Source organism: Notamacropus eugenii, chromosome 3, assembly GCF_028372415.1.
Source record: "Notamacropus eugenii isolate mMacEug1 chromosome 3, mMacEug1.pri_v2, whole genome shotgun sequence".
Classification (NCBI taxonomy): domain Eukaryota; kingdom Metazoa; phylum Chordata; class Mammalia; order Diprotodontia; family Macropodidae; genus Notamacropus; species Notamacropus eugenii.
This window is the reverse complement of record NC_092874.1, coordinates 326696699-326718737: the sequence shown is the minus strand read 5'-3', so window position 1 is coordinate 326718737 and position 22039 is coordinate 326696699. Positions and strand designations below refer to the sequence as shown.

The 22039-nt window shown below is 36.1% G+C and overlaps 1 protein-coding gene across 1 annotated transcript in view; it reads left to right on the top strand.

Annotated features, from left to right (window-relative positions):
• The window catches only part of LRRC2 (leucine rich repeat containing 2), a 183745-nt gene that overhangs the window by 9937 nt on the left and 151769 nt on the right, over positions 1–22039 (top strand). The window contains exon 2 of the mRNA XM_072596867.1: positions 14455–14599. Coding sequence (XP_072452968.1) covers positions 14475–14599 — 125 coding nt within the window. The 5' untranslated portion in view covers positions 14455–14474. The remainder of the gene's footprint in view (positions 1–14454; positions 14600–22039) is intronic.

Sequence of the window (22039 nt, the reverse complement as noted above, 5' to 3'; positions counted from 1 at the left end):
ATCTAAAAACTTTTTGGGTCTTTTATGAGTTAGATCCACAGCCATATCTAGAAAACTCCCTTCAAAAAAAGTGCCTACTAGACAGCTGTTAAGATACTTTCCTTCTAATTCTACAGGCTCGCTTCTACTCCCAGTTGAAAGTTCTCCGGCTCCTACTCTTAGCTAGGTTAGGATGAGTAAATTCCTTTTAACTTTTGCTATCATCCTCAGTATTCTCAGAGATTCTGGCTTACACACTCAATCTTATGTCTGTGTATAGTACAAATGAGATGCTACCATCTCCAGCCCTTAATGAGTCAATCTCTGTAAGTAGCTTCTATTCCCTTGGGGTGTTCATAGATGAAGTATTAAGAAAGGTTATGATTTAAATTGGTGGAGGTATTACCCTTACTGATGGATCCTTGGGGCATGAAAGTAAATTATATTTTAGAACGTGAGAGCCCATGGTACAGTAAATCTCAATGATCTAAAACCTAGCTTCCTAGAATCTTCAACCAAGCGGAATTTTAAAGTTGCAACTGACTTTTAGAAGAAGGGACAAACAAGGAAAAAACTTATCGAGTATTTATTTTTAATAAATAACAAAACTCCCATGAAATAACTAATGTCATATTCTGAGATATCTACTGTGCTAGTATACATTCATCTTAATTTCATAGAACTAAATCTATAGGTCTTCAACATCTATAGTCATTTCTGTGGAATGATAATTGATGCTGAGGATAATGGTAGAGTGAGTTTGTCACAGCATGATACTGAATTTGGGCTTTCATGTGGGCATTCAAGATGATGGGGAGAGTCAAAGCATGCAAAAAATCAGAAACATTTAGAGATGTTTCCAGAAGGCTAAATCATTGAAGATCGGACATTGCTAGAAGACTTACTTCTGCCATTGAGGATGGAATCAAGAAATGCTAAAAGGCACCAGACACCCTGGGGGTAATAATTACTGACATCTGTATGCAACATTTTCTCTGGGCTGCTGCAATTTGAATTCACAATTGTGGGCTGGGGCCTCAGAGGGTGACTGTCCTTTTGGTGCTTGGGGTAACCTTTCAGTGAGCTACTACTATCTTAGCTCATGACCCTCTACAATTGTACTTCTTACTAACATTTAGTCAGTAGACATAATTAGCCATTTATTCTTGTTATTGAGTCATGTCCAGATCTTTGTGACCCCATGGACCATAGTAAGCCAGTGCTGTCTGTGAAATTTTCTTGAAGAAGATACTGGAGTGGTTTGCCGTTTCTTTCTCCACTGGATTAAGGCAAACAGAGGTTAAGTGACTCACCCAGGGACATGCTGCTAGTGTAGAAGGATGGATTTGAACTCAGGTCTTCCTGACTCCAGGTCCAGTGTTCTTTCTACTGCACCAACTAGTTGCCTCTGATTAGCTCTTGACCAAGGACATCAGAGTTAAAAAAAATAAGGTAGGTATAAAATTTTTCCTGGCCCCATAAAGCTCAGGGGCATATTCCCACAAATACATATTGAAATCATGACTCAAGTGGGCTCAAATATAGAGTACACTGGTAGGGAGAGAGTGTAGGATACACATGTGAGAAAGGTAGCTAGCTCACAGCTTCTGACACTGTAGGGCCTGGAAGTCTCTTCTGTCTTTGCAGAGTCCTCATGAAGTAACCTTGGGCACAGTATCTCTTCTGAGAAGGCAGCTTAGCTGGGATCCCAGGGGGCTTCTCCTTTCTTACTGTGCTGCATCTTTGTTATCTATCTGTCTCTGACTGCATCCTTGAAATGGCTGCTTTCTTTAGGTGACTGTCTCCCTGTTAACTGTGCTTGTCTTGAGTGTCTCTGCTCCCTTAATTGTACTTCAAACTCTTTCAAGCTAATGAACTCTAGAAGAAATGATTATATTGTTCCCCTCTGGGCAAATCGATGCTAAACCCTATTGCCACTGAGAGTTAGATAAGAGGAAAAGAGTGCCCCCTTTCCCATTATATTTGAAGATTTGAATGAAAGTGATGAATTGAACTCAATGAATTTTTATAGCAGACACATATTCAAAAAGAAAATGTGTCTAGAAGAGAGTGGGCAGTGTTCATGAAGAGTAAAGATGGTTGAAGAGAAGCTGGATTCAGGGTTGTAGAGGATTGTGAGTCAGCAATTAAAAACAGAACAAAACAACACAATAGAAAAGCAACCTTGGCCCCAAATCTCCCCAAACCAAAACACTGGGAAACAACTACGGCTGAAATAACTCTTACTTTTTCCAACTAATAGATAAGAGTCACTCTCATTTTCTTTAAGAGACTCATTCCAAAATTCTAGGATATCTCTGTGACTATCTTTGATTTGGGTTTGCCATTCAGTATAGTTTTTGAAAAGCATACTTTACCTTTCTTTCATTTTAAGTGCACCACCACAATTGCTCCAAAGCTCGGAGGTCCTCAGCACTTAGCTACTTAAAGACCCCAGAGACACAGCCAATTGATTTTCTCAGTTGTGCCCTTTTTGGCTCAATCAGAGAGGAGCTGGCACCTCATAAAGAAAAGTGGCATAGGTACATCTTCACAATTAGTTTAACACCTCATTATTACATTGTGATTAAATTATCTGCCTTCTATGACTACTTCAACTAAGTTGAATTGTCAAAAATTGCATCTTTCCCCCCCTTTATATACAGTACTTTAAAATGTGTAGAATGCTTTAATGTTTAAGCCCCAGACCAATCCTATAAGGTAGGTTCGACAGATATTTTTATCTTGCTTTTCATCTGGAGAAATTGAGACTCAGAGAAAGCTGTCACATAGCTGGTTTTTAGATGTGAGATTTGAACCTAGGGTTTTGGACTGTCTACCCTATCATTCTACCATATTGAAGGATCTGGGAGAAGAGACTCAGAGACACATCCATATTAGAGAAGTTCTTTTTTCTGGGAACCCCAGACTGCAGAAACCAAATTTTAGAAACTCAGTTGAAAGTCATCTAGGTCACCCAGGTTTATAATCTTGGCAAAATCCTTGATTTTTCTCTCACTCATTCTACATATTCAGTCATTTGCCAAATCTTGTCTTTCTATATCGACAACATCCCCAACATCTGTTTCCTTTTCTCCATCCATACAGCCACCTCCATAGGTATAGGTTCTCACCTGAATCATTATAATAGGTCCCTAATTTATCTCCCCAACTCATCTTCCCCACTCCAATCCATTGTACACTGTCATCCAAGTGATTTTCCTAAAATTCAGGGCTGACCATATCATTCTTGTTATTTCAAGAGTCCAACATAAAATCCTCTCTTGGGCATTTGAAGTCTTTTCTAATCTTGTCATTATCTTTCCAGCCTTATCATAGACAATTTTCCATATGTGCTATGGTCCAGCTAAACTGACTGCCTTGATGTTTCTCACACATAAAGCTCCATCTCCTATCTTTATATCTTCACAGAGGATATCCTTCCATTCCTAAAATGCCACCCCCTCCACCTTGACCTCTTAGTATCCCTTGTTTTCTTCAAGGCTCAGTTTAAGTGTTATCTTTTATGTGAAACTTTTCCTCATCCGCTCAACTGCCAGCATCTCCCAGTTAACGTAACTGTGCTCTGTATACATACGTAAAGATTCAATACCCTGGGAGTGTGTATATTTGCACACTTTTACCACTAAGAGAACTCAGCTCTGGAGTCATGTAGATGGGCCACTGTCCTGGCATATTCTATCCCCAAAGAGAAGGGTGACCATGCCAATTTTACCCATCCTAGATCACCAGGGAAAGTCACTTAAAACTTAGTATGTCTCATTTCTGGAGTCTCCTTAAAACTGATTAACAAGGTCCATTTCAGAGGGGTATTCTATGTCTAAAGTTGATCAAATTATAGGACAACTATTTGTTATCTCCCCCAAGGACATGTTTAAATACAAAACACTCATAAGTACATGATGATAGGGATTTAAAGCATGACACAATAATGTATAACTCCCAGCATCCTTTAAACCTGAAACATTCCTTGAGACTGTTGAACAGGCATTTCACTTAATCTTGGCTCTGAGTCAACTGAACAACTGTGCTGTGCTGGAGTTTATCTCCTCTGAGAAGTTGCTTCAAGGCTGAACTCTTATTGGGTCAGCATCACCCAGATTCAGGGGTCCTCAAGCCTTCATGACTAAGACAAGGATTATACATCTTTTTTCAATGTATACGCATTTTATTGACTATTCAACAGTACAAACATCAACCCATCTAGGACCAAACCACCAACCGGGTTCCCAAAGGTCCTGGTAATATCTCATACCCATGCTCTTGACGTGGTTCCCTCTCTGCTCCAGCTGGGAGTCATGTGTCTCCTTCCAAGAAGAACTGTTAAGTCTTTCTCAATTAGCACTGCTCTTGAGTGAACATGGGATACTCAAATATCAGAGTTCAAGGAATGCAGGAGTCTGTTCTGGTCATGACCCAAGAGCAGGATGATGACTAGAACCTCTGGTGGGTCTTTTTAATTCTGGTTTAGGGCATAGGATCATCCATCTTAAGATTGCTGTTTCACCACTTATATTCAGAGAAACACAAGTCCAGAGGATTGAAGTATAATCTCAGGTTTATCTAGACAAGCATGTGTATCTATAGCTGCCATGTCTTCCAGGTGAAAAGCAAAGAAGACATGTTCTCTTGCCATTTACAGAAAGTCTAGGAGAGAGCCAGTGTAGTCCCAAGCCACATGTTCAGAAGAGAGGAATAAGAATGAGAGCAGAAGTTGTCTTCTCCTTTAAGTTTTAGTAAGTGGATAGTTCTTTTTGCTCATGGACGAATCTGTTTTGATGTCAGTTTCCCTTCACACAATAGTAGAAGCTTCAGATTGCAAGCTCTTTGGAAGGGATAAAAGCTCATACTTAGCTCTACATATGATCACTGAGGTGGGCTCTACTCCAAATCATCTCCCTTGTATATATTCTAAGTATTTTTTATGCTCAGGGATTATTTAATTTTTGTCTTTGCATCCTCAGTGACTAAAGCATCTAAAGTGCCTAGAGCATCTACCTAGTGGCAGGTAGGTGGCACAAAAGATAGACCTATGGGCTTAGAGTCAGGGAGAATTGAGTTCAAATCTGTCATCAGATATTTACTAGTTATGTGACTGCATGAATCACTTCACTTTTGTCTGCCTCAGTGTCCTTAATTATAAAATTGGGATCATAAGAGACACTATTTCCCAAAGTTGTTGTGAGGATCAAATGAGATAATACATATAAAGTATTTAGCACAGTGACTGGCACATAGTGGGTATTTAATAAATGTTTGCTCTTGTTCTCCTTTCTTCCTCTTTTCCATTTCCCTGGCCTAGAACAAAGATGCTGGTAGACTTATTGAGTGTCAAATAATACAAATAGTATACAGGCACAAAGTCAGACCATCTTATTAAATCTACCATCTCTTGAATAAAATATGGTATATTAATGTAATGGAATATTAGAATTCCATAAAAATGATAAATAGATACTATACATGGAAATATATAACTATCTATGTGAGGCGATGCGGAATGAAATCAGAAGAATACACACTGTGCATATTTACAATAACTATATAAGAAAGAAAGAGGAAAAAAAGAAAGAAGGAAAGAAAATTGCCTAAAGTGGTAGATTTTGAGAGTAGTCCTGAAAAGAGACATAGAACAAAAGTGTTTTTAAAATGTATTGATTGGTTCTTAATTCATTTAGTTCTGTCGTGCTAAAGGTAAGTTTTTACTCTTTTTGCTGCATAAATTTATTTGATTTCCTTTGTTATTGTCTATTAAGGGTATGCATTTAAATAAAAATGATGAGCCTTTCTTTTCCACAAATCCACAATCATGTCTGCATGTCCCTTCCCTGGGATCTGAGGTAATCATGCTACTGTTCAGCATCTCTGAGAGTCTCACAGGTCAGTTATTGGATAAAGACTGAAAAGCACTTCAGTCACAGATCTGATTTCATTTCTGATACACTATATATTCCTCATCTACCTAAGGAGACATTTGAGAGCCCAGATGTGATATGATAAACATGTTCTGAAAACTTTTTATCTGTAAGTATTGTAGATGATGTGATGATAAAAAAGACATAGTTTGTTCTCAAGAAAGTTACTATTAAGTAAAATAAGAAATCTTTGATACTTTGATTAATCTACTATTGCATGAGTATGGTTCTCATTCTTCCATCGCAAATTGTAAGCCATTTATGACTTCTCAACTTTAATGACTTTTCTCCACATTATTTTATAAATCTATCTATGGAGCACTGACTCAATGCGCTAATGAGATTTTTAAAAAATACTTTTAATATTTCATAGATAACAGGAACTTGAGTGGTCCATCTGTTTTCCCTACACACTTACTGTAGCTATGCTGATCAGTTATTCTTTGCTCTCACCACACAGCTGGTCCGCCTCCTTTTCTGGTCGTACAAGTACTTGAGATTATCTTCTAAAATACTTCTCATTCTCATGTTGTGGTTGGCAAGAGGCTTCTCTGTATATTATTTCCATCAAATGTTTTTACTTTGCCCTTTGGATCACCTGCAATCTTTATTCTTTGAGATCATACTGCTCTTTACAACCAAGTAATATCAGCTGGAGGATAACGTTAAAGGGATTTTTCTTTTTTGGATGGAGGGAAGAGGCAAGGAGTTGTTCAGTTGCATCTGACTCTTTGTGATCCTATTTGCGGTTTTCTTGGCAAAAATACTGTAGTGGTTTGCCATTTACCTCTCCAGCTCATTTTATAGATGAGGAAACTGAGGTAAACAGGATTTAAGTGACTTGCCCAGGGTCACACAGTTAGTAAGTGTCTGAGGCCAGATATGAACTTAGGAAGATGAGTCTTTCTGACTCCAAGCCTGGCTCTTTATCCACTGTGCCATCGCTGGGGGAAGTATAAATTGCTAAATGCTTGATTTCCTCCTGTTCTTCAGGAGGAAGCACACTCAGGAACTCTGAGTGTGGGTTCATTGTCCATTTATTTTGCTTGTCTGTGATGTGTGATTTGATGGACTGACTCATTGTGTTGCTGAGGCAACTTTATGTCAAAATCTGTGCAGCATTTGATGTTTTCTGTGAAGATTGAGGTTGCTAGCAAATACGTTGGATAGAGCACTGAACTTAAGTCTGGGAAATATGAGTTGGAAATCTGCCTCAGATACTTACCAGCTATGTGACCCTGGGGAAATCACTTAACCTCATTTAGCCTCAGTTTCCTTATCTGCAAATGTGGATAATAATAGCACATATACCATAGAATTGTTATGAGAATCGGATGAGATAACATGTAAAGAGCTTCACAAACCTATATAAATGCTTGCTATTACTTAAGTGGCAATGGATTTTGTGAGGAAACCCTATAATGATTCTAGGGCTTGACAGAAATGGTAAAATAACAGCTACAAATATTCAGAAATATTCATCATTAATAAGATTTTATATATTTTGACTTTGTGAAGGACATCTTTCATGACAGTGGTAAACATTCTTGGTGAATTTGTCTGTTTTATGCCTTGATCGATGTTAAGTCTCAAAGGATCCTCTGAAGTTGAATATTCTTCTTTGTCTCTTTATGACTCCTTCTGTTTATCTGCTTGTGAACTATATTTTCCCTTGGACTTTTGACCTTGATTTGGTCTTTCAGCCATTCTTAAAGCCCTAGTCACCTAACTCTGGTTCCTTACTCATACTTCTACTGCTGCACAGATTCCTGAGGTATAGCATCATACTCAGATAACACGATGGGGAGAGAATTGCATCCAGCTAGGTTTTCATTCCCCTTTTTCCTTGTCAGAAGCTCCTTCCTTTTTGGTTTCCAGTTGTTTGCTTTATTTTCTGCTTTCCTCATTTCCTTCACTCGCTCTCCTTTTCCTTCTAGTGGCTGGGCAGAGCTAGTGCCTGCTACTTATTGGGGGCAAATTGTGTAGGGTGGTGAGGGAGGTTTGGCCTCAGTTATTGAAATGGTGAGGGAATAAGCTAGACTCTGAAGCACAAGCCTGCAAAACAAATCCACACTCACTACTCCCCAGAGCAAAGGTTGGTGGTACAGTGAGAATTTGAAGAGCTCAAAATATCAAAGAAGTTTTTGTTTTTAATTTTTACTTTCTGAAGTGTTTTTTGGCATCTCATATTGTGGATTCAGCTTTAGTTACTTTATTTGTAGAACATTTAAAAAAATTATGCTTGGAAAAGTTTTCCCCAAATAAATACTTCATCATCTTACCGATCATGTGATCCTGCGTCTCTAGACATCCCAGTCAATTTGTGATTGCAAAGATCTAATCTGTTGTAGAACATTGTCTCTAAAGCCCTGACTTGTCTCTTCTCATACTTAAAACATTGGTATTTGAATTGATCCATCTCATAAAGATTTTATAGAGATGAAAAAATGTGACATCACAGATATCTTTTCAGTTGCTTTTATAGAAAATATGTGATCTTTTCCATGTTTTTATAATTTTCTCTTCTTTGAGACAGATAAATTGAAAATTGATCTCTGAGGACCTTTAAAATCGTCACTTTCAGCACACAAGTCTTCTGTTTGAATTTGGTTAGCTTTGCTGTTGTTTTTGATTCTTGAGAAGCCTGAGTTCAAACCTTTCCTCAAATATTTCCTAGCCATGCCCTAGTTGTTTTGCCAATTGTAGGAAGCACATGATATCTCAGAGACTTATTTTTCTAATCTGAAAAATGAAGATGATAGTCTTTCTACTATCTACTTCAGAAGGTTGTTAGAAGGAATGTACCTTGAAAACTTTATATTATTTTATAGATATGAGTCAGAATTATCTTCTTCTTTGTCATTGCCATTTCCTTACATAGCACATAAGCTATCAGAGTGGTGGTTTTACTCTCATTGAAAAGACTAAATTGCTACAGTAATGCAGGTGTATGTTCCATTTCATGCCTATTTACTGTCCTTCATCCAATTTCATCCTAGTGTTTCTCATGCCAAGTTTTCTGAAGAAATGTTATCACCTGCTGCTTCCTGTTTCAGGAAGTGCTCCTAATCTGTCTCCCTTCTCAATAATGTTTTTCAAATGATTTTGTATCCTGAACTTGTATTGACCTTGGCTGTCATCTCTCTCCACTTTTATCAAGAGATCAAGTGCTTGCTCTCTGGGTGGTTTCCCATGCCCTTCTGGTATTCTCTTTGTACAGACTATTTTAAATTGTACACATTCTCTGAAAAATAGTAATCAGAGGCAACGTCTTGATTTTTATTCATTTACCATTTCCCAGAGTTAATAGCTTAAGTAAATAGTTTGGTTTGAAACAATTGTGATTTCATGTAGTGTTTTCTTTAACCATTTTTGTAATCTGATGCTGATTTGACCTTTGCTTTAAGCAGTTGATGATTTAGCCACCCAGAAAGATCATTTTGAAATGGTTCTCAGTTTAGCATGCAGTTGTCCACAGCTAATTTTATTTTTTTTATGTTCAGTGCTCATTTACTGATTTTTGTTTTTGAAGAAAGTATTCATGATATACAGGGTATATCTGAGTATATTACCTTCTGAGTAATCTTTTGTTTACAATTCCTCTTGGTCTCTTTCACTCTTAATCATGAATGACATTTTCTGATTTTTTTCTCCAACCTTTCTAGTGTCCTCTTTCACAATTGTGTCACCAAATATCAGTATATGTGGATTTGGTTTTGAGGTTCTGTTAAGTTTCTAAAATTTCTATATGTCTTCATGTGCTTCAACAATTTTTGATGTATAAGTTATAATTATCTATCTCCATGGTGGTGTATTTGCTTATACATGAGAAATCTAGGTGAGATACTAAAAACCTTATGAAATTATGTTTTTTTATCTTGAACATATGATACAACCAATGTCATATCTCCTCAGTTCTCTTTCCCTGCCATGTGACTTTCTGAGGAGAAACCGTGAGCTATTCCTCTAAGACTTCTGAGATCATTTATAAGCAAGAGTGTCTATATAGATGTGATTCAGCTTTTTCAAAGATATATCAACTTTCTGTTGGACCAAGAAGGGATATTTTTACCTATATGACTGGAAGGAGGGGTGCTAGTACTGGGAGAATACACAAGGAGCTCTGCCTATTGTTGTCCCAAGTTCTGTAAGTACATGATGATGCAGAATGGAGGCATCCAGATCTCCAAGTTAGATTCTTCACAGGTAGTCTGTGACTGTTTCCTGTCTGCTTAATGAGAGATGAAAAAAAGCCTGTTGACTGGGTACTGAGTTAAGATCCAGGTGGGGAGTGGCCTTGGGACTTAGGCCCAACAGGAAGCCTAGATCATTTCTTTCCTCATTCACGTTTGGAGAAGAAGACCTGATCTGACTGGTTAGTGTCTCTTGTATGCACAAGCCTGGCAGTGGAGAGCCAAGTCCATCCATCCCATCATCAGGGGTTTCCAGAAGTAAGCACACTAAATATCTATGGGGTCCCTTTTTCCTTCTCTCAGAACTATAGTCTCAATGGTCAGTCCCTCATCACACTTGTTTAATGGATTCTCATGTCTAAAGAAATAATTACATAGTGGTCAGCTTTCTAGTAATGAGATTTCCCATTAAATATGTGATCCATATTTAAGAGGTTTCCAAATGACAAAAAAGGACCAACTTAATCTTTGGGGATTTGCCACTTTGAGTCATTGAAAACTAGGTACTTCATTTAAAAAAATCAACTCTGTATATACATACACACACACACATGCTTCACAAATTTAAACAAATCAAAATATGTATTTTTAGATCAAAGAACACAAGTGGAGCTCACAACAAAACTTAAAGAACACAGAGATAGAAAAATGAGCTACCCTTGCATCATGACACTCTTGAGTTTCTTATAGTCATGCCTTGAGTGGAGTAACCTTGGATGGATTGCCTTTAATGTGACTCCTTACCTCAGTGCACTTCCATCAGGTATGCCCATGATCTCTCTTCATGAGTAATCCTCTTCAATTTTTAATTAAAATTTTATTCTTTTTTGTTTAAATGAATCAACACTTATTTTTCTCCCTTTACCTCTGCACGAACATTTAAAAAAGAAAAAGAAAAACGAAACTCTTGGAATAAATAAACACAAGGCAAGCAAAACAATGGGCCATATTTGCTGTCTCTAAAATGTATGGCTTAATCTGCACTCTGTATTAACCTGAGGTACCAGGGATCTGATCTGAGTTAGACCCAGCCCATGATAACCCAAACAATGAGAAAGGGAAGTAGTGTAGTATAGTGGAAAGATGATTGGCTTTGGAATCAGAAGCCCTAGGTCCAAGTCCTGAAATATATCATTTATTAACTGCGTGACCTTGGATAAATCACTTAATCTCTCTGGATGTTGGTTTCTTTAATTATAAAATGAGGGGATTGGCTTTGGCTGCCATTGAGGTCCATTCCAAGTTTAAATCTGTGATCCTATGTCATTCAGTTGAAGCATCTACAAGTAACACAAACTATGTACAAAAGGATACCAGTTAGATCCAGGAAAGAATTAATGAAGGCTACAGTTAGGATGATGATAGTAAGAACAATAAAGTGGGAACAGATGTAAGAGACATTACAGAAGCAGAACTGACAAGATCAGGAGTACCTAATGGGATGCATTGGTGTTAGAGAATAATGAAAAAGATGCCACCAAGTTTTCAAATCTAAATAACAGGAAGAATGTTTATTATTTTCAGTTGCTTTTTTCAGTTGTATGTGACTCTTTGCAACCCCCTCCTGTTTTTTTTGAGCAAAGATACAGGAGTGGTTTGCTATTTTCTTCTCCAGCTCATTTTACAGATGAGGAAACTGAGGCAAACAGGGTTGAGTGACTTGCCCATGGTCACACAACTAGTAAGTATCTGAGGCTGGATTTGAACTCAAATCTTGTAAGTGCCAGATCTGAATTCAGGAAGATGAATCTCCTTGAATCCAGGCCTGATGCTTTCTCCTCTTTGCCATCTAGCTGTCTAATATCCATAGCAGAACAGAGATAAGGATGTTAGGAGATAACATAAACTTTAGGAGATAGAAGATAATGAATAACCAGTGATGGATTCTTATATGTTTATGATATTATTTTACTAAGTAAGGAAAATAGGGTTTAGAAAGATTTTTAACAAAGGATCCCATTTCCCCCCTATTTTAGCTTCAGTTAACCAAAAATCTAAAATAATTGAAAGCCTCATTCTCTTTTTTTAAAAAAAAATAACTAATTTATTTGTTTTCAGTTTCCAACAATCACTTAAATAAGTCTTAAATTTTCTCCCCCTCCTTCTCCTCTCCCTCCCTGAGCTGACGTGCAGTCTTATATGGATTCTATACCTACATTTTTGTTAAATACATTTTCACATTAGTCATGTTGCATGGAAGAATTAAAAGGAATTGGAAAAACCATGAGAAAAACCAAACCAAACCAAAACATAACACAAGATAAAATAATCTGCTTCATTCTGGGTTCCGATTCCATAGTTCTTTCTCTGGATCTGGATGGCATTTTGCCTCAAGAGTCCTTTGGGAATGTTTTAGGTCCTTGCATTGCTGCAAAGTGCTTACTTAGTTTATCAGAAACAGTCCTCACACACTGTGGCTGTTGCTGTGTACAATGTTCTTCTAGTTCTGCTCATTTCACTCAGCATCAGTCATATAAGTCTTTCCAGGTTTCTGAAGTCTGACTGTCTTCATTTCTTATAGCATAATAGTACTCCATTACATTCATATACCACAACTTGTTCAATTATTTCCAAATTGATGGGCATTCCCTCAATTTCCAGTTCTTGGCTACCACAAAAAGAGCTGCTATGAATATTTTTAAAATATATTCATTTTATTTATTTTTAATGTTCTACAATCACTACCATAAAACTTAGATTTTTCCCCCCTACTTACCTCCCAACACCTTTCTCCCTCCCCAAGGTGACATACAATTCTATATAGAATCTACTCATACATTCCTATTGAATACATTTTCACTATAGTCATGCTGTGTAGAAGAACTAAAATAAATAGGAGAAATCATGTAACAAACCAAAACATAATACACACACACACACACACACACACACACACACACACACAAATGATCTGCTACATTCTGCAACTGAATTCCATAGTTCTTTCTCCGAATGTGGAAGGCATTTTGCCTTAGAAGACGATTGGGAATTTTTTTTTTTTATGTCCTTGCATTGCTATGAAGATCCCAGTCTACCAGAAAAAACTCTCGCACACTGTGGTTGTTGCTGTGCACAAAGTTCTCCTGGTTCTGCTCCTTTCACTCAGCATCAGATCATATAAGTCTTTCCAGGCTTCTCTGAAGTCTTCTTGTTCGTCATTTCATCACATTCATGTGCCATAATTTATTCAACCATTCCCCAACTGATGGGCATCCCCTTGATTTCCAGTTTTTGGCAACTACAAAGAATGCTGCTATAAATATTTTTGTACATGTGGGACCTCTTCCCATTTTTATGATCTCTTTGAGATTCAGCCCTACAAGTGATATTGCTGGGTCAAAGAGTATGCACATTTTTGTTACCCTTTGGACATAGTTCCAAATTGCTCTCCAGAATGGTTGAATCAGCTCACAGCTTCACCAACAGTGAGTTAGTGTTCCAAATCTCCCACATTTTCTCCTGCATTTATCATCTTTCTGTTTTGTCATGTTAGCCAGTCTGATAGGTGTGATGTGGTACCTCAGAGTTATTTTGATTTGCATCTAATCAATAGTGAACATTTTTTGTATAAAATATCTTCATATGATGATAGCTTCAGTTTTTTCCTCTGAAAACTGCCTGTTCATATCCTTTGACCATTTATCAATTGGGGAATAACTTGTATTCTTGTAAGTTTGACTCAGTTCTCTATATATTTTAGAAATGAAGCCTTTAGCAGAGATACTAGTCTTAAAAATTCTTTCCCAATTTTCTGAGAAAGCCTCATTTTCTAAGCATTTTTGGTTAATGCAGTTTTTGATAGGCCTGTGAAACTATATAATAAACCATACATTAATAATTCTCACCTTTAGAATTCTCCTTGGTTTGTTTTGAGTCACTGCTTTCATGCTGGAAGACTTATTATATTAATAAAATTTATTATTGTAAGTAGGGATTTTGGGCTAAAAGGAGTCAGGAAAACAGGAGAATCTGGGCTCAAGTACTATTTCTGATTATTATATGCTAAATCTATGATTCTGGGCAAGTCACAATCACTATGTGTCTCATGAAGCTTAATAAAATTTACCTACTAAGTCACAGATGAATGGTATCTGTGTTCGTAGCACATGTTCCCATTGCAGACCCCATGTATATTATTGTAAGCAGTTAACATTCAATCATTATTTTAGATTCTTGAATCATTAACTTTGTTTCCATTTTAAATCTTATATTTAAAATTAACCCTTTTGGTACAAACTACCTTTTTTTTTGGCTGGGCTTGGGGGGAAAACTCCAGTAAGTCTGTGCTTCTATTCCTCCATCTTGGCTCCACCCCCTAATGTTTTCTTTTTTTTTTTTTTTAACAGGAAAGCTTCATGCTACCAATATGGGACATAAAGTGATTGTATTTGACTTTTCTGTCATCAGAGGATTGTGGGAATCACGAGTCAGAAAGCATCAAGAAAGGCAGAAGAAGGAGGCTGAAAGATTAGAGCAAAGTGCTCTGGAAAAGTAAGCTCACTTTCTGTAATTATATACTCATTGAAGCCTGTTTACCCAAATAAGGCTCAAAGGAAGGCAAAGGTAGGGCACAAAGGAGGTTACTGCTTTTTATCTGAGAATGCCTTTTCTCCCTGAGATATCATACTGTCTTATATAGTGCCTGCTTGAAGCTTTATGCCTTGAGGCCACAGGTTCCCCACCCTGATTACCATGTTGCTCATTATGCTCTGATAAGTGTGAATATGCAGGTTGAATGTTATATTCATTTCCAATCTAGTGAAGGCACAAAAAACTAAATGTGACCCTAGATTATTAAATGACTTTTAATTTGCTAAAAAACTCTTGCCTTTCTGGATCTCTGTTTCTTCATCTGTAAAATGAAGACTTTGGACTAGACTGGCTGATCTTGAAGGTCCTTTGCACTTCATATTCTCCAATTCTCTAAATCTTTGAGATCCTAGATTGTGCCAGGCTGAATTGCTTTTGATTTTGAACCTCTCTGACTCTGGGAATGAGAGATTTGCTCACAATGATAACTGCTATGAGTAGGTTATATAGGTCATATAAATATTTATATGAATAATATCAATTCAGCCTTGGTGTGCTAACCATGTCCCTTCCATACCAAGCCAATTTGTAATCACTTAAAATAGATTCATTCATTCATTCTTATGAGTGGGAGCTGGAATTGACCTTAGAGATGTAGGAGTCTGACTCCTTATTATATGGATGAAGAGACTCTGGCCAAAGATGGTTAAATGAACTCTCTAAAATCACATAGGGAGTACATAGAAGATTTGAGACTAAAAGTCAAATATTCTAATACCAAGTGAAATGCTTATCCTATCAGTCTTCAAACACAACTACTGCAGTGGTTTTCCCCCAAAATGGTTCTGATTATGTCATTTTGCTTCTCAATAAAGTCTAGCAGCTGCCTCTTGACTCTAGGGTTAAATATGACTTCAACTTTATCTCGTATTCCTAAAAGCTTATTTTAACATATATGTATATGATGTATATGTATATATATATATATGTATAATGTATATGATTATTATGAATGAAATATACATATATGCAAATAATTGTGAATATGCATTTATGGAAGGGTGTTCATCATATTAAACTGATAGGCATGTGTGATTAAGAAAAATGGAGTCATTTGCCTCAAAAGACAGAATCAGGATCAATGGGGGGAAGATACAGAGAAATCATTTGTAGTCCCCATCGGAAACAATTCACAGAGTTATTCAAATTTGAAAGGGCTATCTTGAGTGGAAGTTGGTTCTTCTTCCTTCTTTTTCTCTCCTCCCTCATTCTCTAAATGAAACCCTGGACTAGTTCACCCCAGTTGAGGTCACCCTGTACTCCCACTCTTGTATGTTCAGCATATTGAGGTCAAACTTAATTCAGAACCCAAATCAGTTTTAACCTTATTTCAGCTTTGAACTTGGAGTTAAAGAAATTCATTAGCTTCAGCTTCCCTAAGAAGCAGGGTCAATAGACATGTACCACCATGCCCCTTATGCTAGAGGTTTTCAGTTAAAAGCTGTACAACCAAGTATTTTTTTTTGAGTGTGTCTGTATATATTTTTTTACTTATTTCAAACTTAAATGAAAAATGAGAAAAGGAAAAATAATACTATTTTCATGTATACAAAAGAACATAAAAGAGGATTCAATATAAAATAATAAATTTCTACTTCGAGAAAACCTATGTAATAAATACTACACATTGTTTTCAAAGCTATCCAGCTTTTCTTTTCTTCCTTCTGCTTTCTTTTGTTCTCTGTTGTTCACTTTTTTCTGCTCCTCCACCAGAAGGCAACAATTGAACACAGCTAACTCATTAGCTAGCTATAAATATACACATATACACACGTACATATATGTAAGACCATGCTATGCTTTTTCTGTTTGTCATTTCTTTTCCTGGAGGTGGATAGCCTCTTCTTTCATAGCTCCACATCTTTCCATGTTTTCCCAAATCAACCAGCTCATTATTTTTTATATCATAGCAGTATTCCAAACCAAACATATTCTATCTGAAAGATTACTTACAAAGTTTTTTGCCCAGTTTTCTGCATTCCTTCTATTCTTTGCTGCATTGGTTTTATTTACACAAGAAACGTTTATAAATTGTTGTATATTGTATAAATTGTTGTAAATTGTATAGATAAATATTTATACAAGAATATTTATAAAGAAAACTTTAACATAATCAATATGATCCATTTTACATATTAAAAATGCTCTCATCTTGTAATATAGTTTGTCTGGTACTGATGACGTTTCCACCCCTTAGTTTCTTTGAAATTCTTAAACTTTTACTCTTCCAAATAAATTTTGTTATTGGTTTTTTTGTAACTCAGTAAAATATATATCTATAGCTATATCTATCTATCTATATCTATCTATCTATCTCTATCTATCTATCTATCTATCTATCTATCTATCTATCTATCTGTCTGTCTGTCTGTCTGTCTGTCTGTCTGTCTGTCTGTCTGTCTGTCTGTCTATCTATCTATCTATCTATCTATCTATCTATCTATCTATCTATCTATCTAGTAGGCGGTACAACCAGTTGTGCATGTGATATAGTGGGGATTTTTTTTTTATGATATAGTTAGAATAGATGTACTCCCTGATAGGTCTGAAAATCTGTAATTCTCTGATATCCTTGTTGATGTGCTAGGTGATTTCTGCTTAAGATGAAGTGCATCTGCAGAGATAGCTGGAGGATAAAGGAGTCAGTTAAACCTCTCACTTGGAGGCTGACCTTGGCTGGCTCTTCTGCGCCTCTATGAGATCAGCATATTAACTTTTCCCTTCTTATCCAAGTTATTTTGAGACTCCGTAATTAATGTTTATAAATCACTAATGAGATTCCTGAAAAAACTCACAGTTATTAGTATTATTTGAAGGTTAGCCCCCAGGTTGACAGCATCTGTTTGCAGTGTTGAGATTCATGTATAAAAGAAATCCACGAATGAACTCATGAATAGATGAACATAAAAAGAAATACAGCTCATTGACCTGGATTTGCTAAAACAAATCAAAACCTTCAGTTGCGCTATTAGCTTCGATTATGAAAGAAACATAATATTTCAATTTTGACCTTATGTATTATGAATGCATTTACTTGTAATATTTGTTGTATGACAATATAACAATATTCAAGAGTTGTAACTAGATATAAAAGAAAGAAGATCCTTGTGTCAGCATAAAAACAAAGTATTTATGGGAGAACTTTTAAGCTAGAGAAATTGAAACATCATTATGCATTGGCTAAAAATGAGTAATTTATTCCCTTAATGAAAAGTGGGAGCTATTTATTTTCATTGGGAGCTATAAGCTGCTTACCCTAAATAGGAGGGCTTTTTGCATATTAAAGAGATTTAGTTGATACAATAAGGCTTATCTCGATAATTGTAATTCTATTTTAATAGATTCAGGGGGCAAATCATATTTAATTACTGTGTTGATGATGAAGTATAAAGCAAAGGAATTTTATTTGCTCTAGATCTTTCCAAAGGTAGAAAATGAATACTATTAATTCCAAATTTCCTACAGACTTTTCAAAATTAGATCCAAAGATTATACTTTAGATGAAAATATCAAACTGAAACCTACTTGGATTGCATATTATAATCATTTTCTTTTCATGAGATGTTCATTTTTCTTCTGTCATTTTTTTTGGGGAGGGCCTCCAAATCATTTTGACATTTACTAGATAGGACACACAGATGATGCACAGTGGTGGTGAAATGGGGGATTTAATTAGTGCAGTTTTTGTACCTTGACAAGAGAAGTTAAAAGAGTAGTGTTGAAAGGAATTATATATATATTGGAACATATGAAAGCTTTATTGTTTGTTTTTGAAATATCTGTAAGCTTTTTCTAATATCATTGCAAAATTCTTATGTCTTAATCTACAGCACCCCAACTGGAAGATTACTATATGAAAATTGATTATGAAATCTGGTTCTATGATCATGTTCCTTCTCTACTGCTCATGGAGATTCTTGGTGGGAGAGCACTGAAGATTGAAATTCAGAACCTTAGATTCTAGGCTATGAGTTCTATCTTGTAGGCAGATCCTAAATCATATTTCTCTGGTTTATTTTGTTCATATCTAGAATTTCCTCTAGAAACCTCAGAATACAGATATATCCACCTGGAATACTTCATGTCTCATCCTACTCAGATGTGTCTAAAGTAGTCCTCAGTTTGCAAGAAAGCATTTGTGATAACAATAGATATTAGATATAGAACAGCCTACAGAAAATTTAACACTCCCCTCCCCCAAAAAAAACAAACCCCAAACATGTAATTGCAAAATCTAGGTCTTTTACTCTTCCATATTCAACTTTTTTCCTTGCTTCTGTAGCTGTGGGACTACATGTTTGATATTCTTCTCTTCTAAATCCTCAAGCTTCTCAATAATTTCCTATTTCTTGTCTAAATGTCTGGGCTGCCAAGTTCTCTAGGAATTTGATATTCTTCAGGAAATTCCCCCTTTTTGATCCAGGAAGCTAGGATTCAGAAATTCTTGATGTTCTCTACCAAGCAGTAAACAGATAGGAAATAGAGAAGACTTGGCAATGTTCAAAATTGGAAAGTCATGGCCCTTCCATTCTGCATATTCATGTACTTCCAGAAGCAGGTTCAATAAATATGCATGTGGGTCCCTCCCAAAACTGGTATCCCATTGACCAATCCACTGTTCCATCTCTCTTCATCTCATACCATAAGGACATCTTCCTCTGTTATCTCCTCCCTCATTGTTATCTCAGTTGAAAATGGGTCCTTCTTGCAGTGGTCTAGCATATAACACACACCCTTGATCCAATCCCCTCTCATTTTTCCAACAGATTGCCCTCACTATTATCCTCATTTTTTTCTAATCTTCAGTGTTTCCTTATTTCCTGTCTCCTTCCCTTATGGTTACAATTTCAATCATTTATTTCTCTCTCATCCTTAAAAAACTTTCACTCTCGCTATCCATACTAGTGACCATCATGTATCTTTTTCCCCTTTTTCATATAAACGCTTTGAGAAATCCATCTATGTTAGGTACATTTACTTCATTCTCACACAAATTCTCTGCAATCTACCTTCTGACTTTATTATTTAACTGAAACTCTTATCTCCAAAGTTACCAATGACCTCTTTTTTCAAACACATTTCAAGCATATTTTATTGATATCTTTTCTTTAATATCACCTAAATTTCCCCTTCTATCCCTACCCTACTTCCCTTCTTGAGATTCATTCCATGTAACAAAGAATATTTTTAAAAATAAGGCAGAGAAAAAATCTACAAAATGAAAACATCAGAATATATGCTTATTTCCATAGACCTCCCTCCTACCTCTGCAAAAGATTTGAGGGAAGTGCCTTTTTGTGTCTCTTCTTTGAGCCTTCTGGTAATGAAATATTTTGTAATATTTCCTGATACATTTTATTTTTAATACATAGAGCATTACAGAAACAAATAATAGGCATTCACAGAAGCAATAGTTTTATAATGAGGTCTGGTACAAAGAACTTACTTGTTCCTTCTTATTTTGGAACACTCATTTTCAATTGTTTTTATGATGATTTTTATTTCTATCTATAGTTTTTTCCTCTGGAGATGGACAGCATCATTGTGAGTCTTTTGAGATTTTCATAGATCATTATATTGCTGAGAATGGACAAGTCATTCACAGTTTTTCATCATACAATATTTCTGTTACTGTGTACAGTGTTCCTCCTGTTTCTGATTACTTCACTTTGCATCAGTTCATGTATGTCTTTCCAGGTTTTTCTGAAATCAGTCTGCTTGTCATTTCTTATAGCACAATAGTATTCCATCACAATCACATACCACAATTTGTTCAGTTGTTCTCCAATTAATGGGCAACCTCTCAATTTCTATTTCTTTGCCACCACAAAAAGAGCAGCTTTAAATATTTTTGTACAAATAAGTCCTTCACCCCCCGCCTTTTTTTTTTATCTCTTTGCGATACGACCTAGCAGTGTTATTGTGGGATCAAAGGGTATGCACAGTTTTATAATCTTTTTGCATAGTTCCAAATTGCTCTCCACAATGGTTGAGTCACTTCAGAACTCTGCCAATTGAACATTAGTGTCCCAGTTTTCCCACATTCCCTCTAACATTTATCATTTTCCTTTTTTTGTGATATTAACCAATCTGATAGGTGTGAGGTGGTACCTCAGAGCTGTTTTAATTTGCATGTCTCTAATCAATAGTGATTTAGAGCTTCTTTCATATGATTATAAATAGCTTCGATTTCTTCTGAAAACTGCCTGTTTATCTTCTTCAACCATTTATCAATTGGAGAATGACTTGTATTCTTATAAACTTGACTCTCTTTTTATATGTTTGAGAAGCAAGGTCTTTACCAGAAATATTCGTAAAAATTTTTTAGGGAATACTTTTCTAAATAATTTGTGTTTTCAGTTTTATTGAAGACTGTATTAATGGGTTCCATTAGATATACCTTTCTCTCCAGTTATTGTCACCCTGTTTCAGGACTTTATCATCTTTGCCCAGGACTATATCAATAGCTTTCTAATTGGTTTCCCTAATTCAAGACTTGCCCATTCTAATCTATATTCCACTCAGCTGCTAAAGTCATCTTCTTGAAGTACAGTGCCAACCTTGTTACTCGCCTCCTCAGTGACTCCATATCATCTTCAGTATCAAATATATAATCCTCTTTTTGGAATATAAAACTCTTCATAACTTGGATCCTTCCTACTTTTCCAGTTTTCTTACACTTTTATTCTTTCCAATAACTCTACAGTCCAGCTACAGTGACCCCAGTTCTTTTCCTATGACACTCCTTCTTCTGTAGCTATTTCTCCAAGAGTGGAAAGCTCTTCCTCATCTCTTCCACTTCTTAATTTTTCTGACTTCCTTTAAGTCTCATCTAAAATCTCACTAACTCATTTGTGCTGAATGTTAACTGAGCATGCCCCAAGGTTTGGGGTTCAGGGTGATAAGCAAGGGAGAGCTACACATATACATTTATGTGTATATATATATATATATATATATATATATATATATATATATATATATATATATATATATATATATATATATATATATGTCTCCATAACATATACATTGAGTAATATATACATTACGGAGACATATACCTAAACGTACACATGTATATATCTGCTTACAGTTTTTCCAATTTACTAGGAACTTGTGCTTTCCTGGAGAAATTATATTCAGACACCTCTCTTTCTTGTGGGACTTTCATATGGTTGCTATTCATCAAATAGGTGCATTCTGGGATAGCCCCTATTTGAGTTTTTTATCTATAGATGCAGGTGGGGAAGTGCTCCATCTTCTGTGGCAACTGCTGTGCCCTCGCTACTACCCTTTCTTTCAATAATTCTCTTCCCTCACCCCCACTTAATGGCAGAT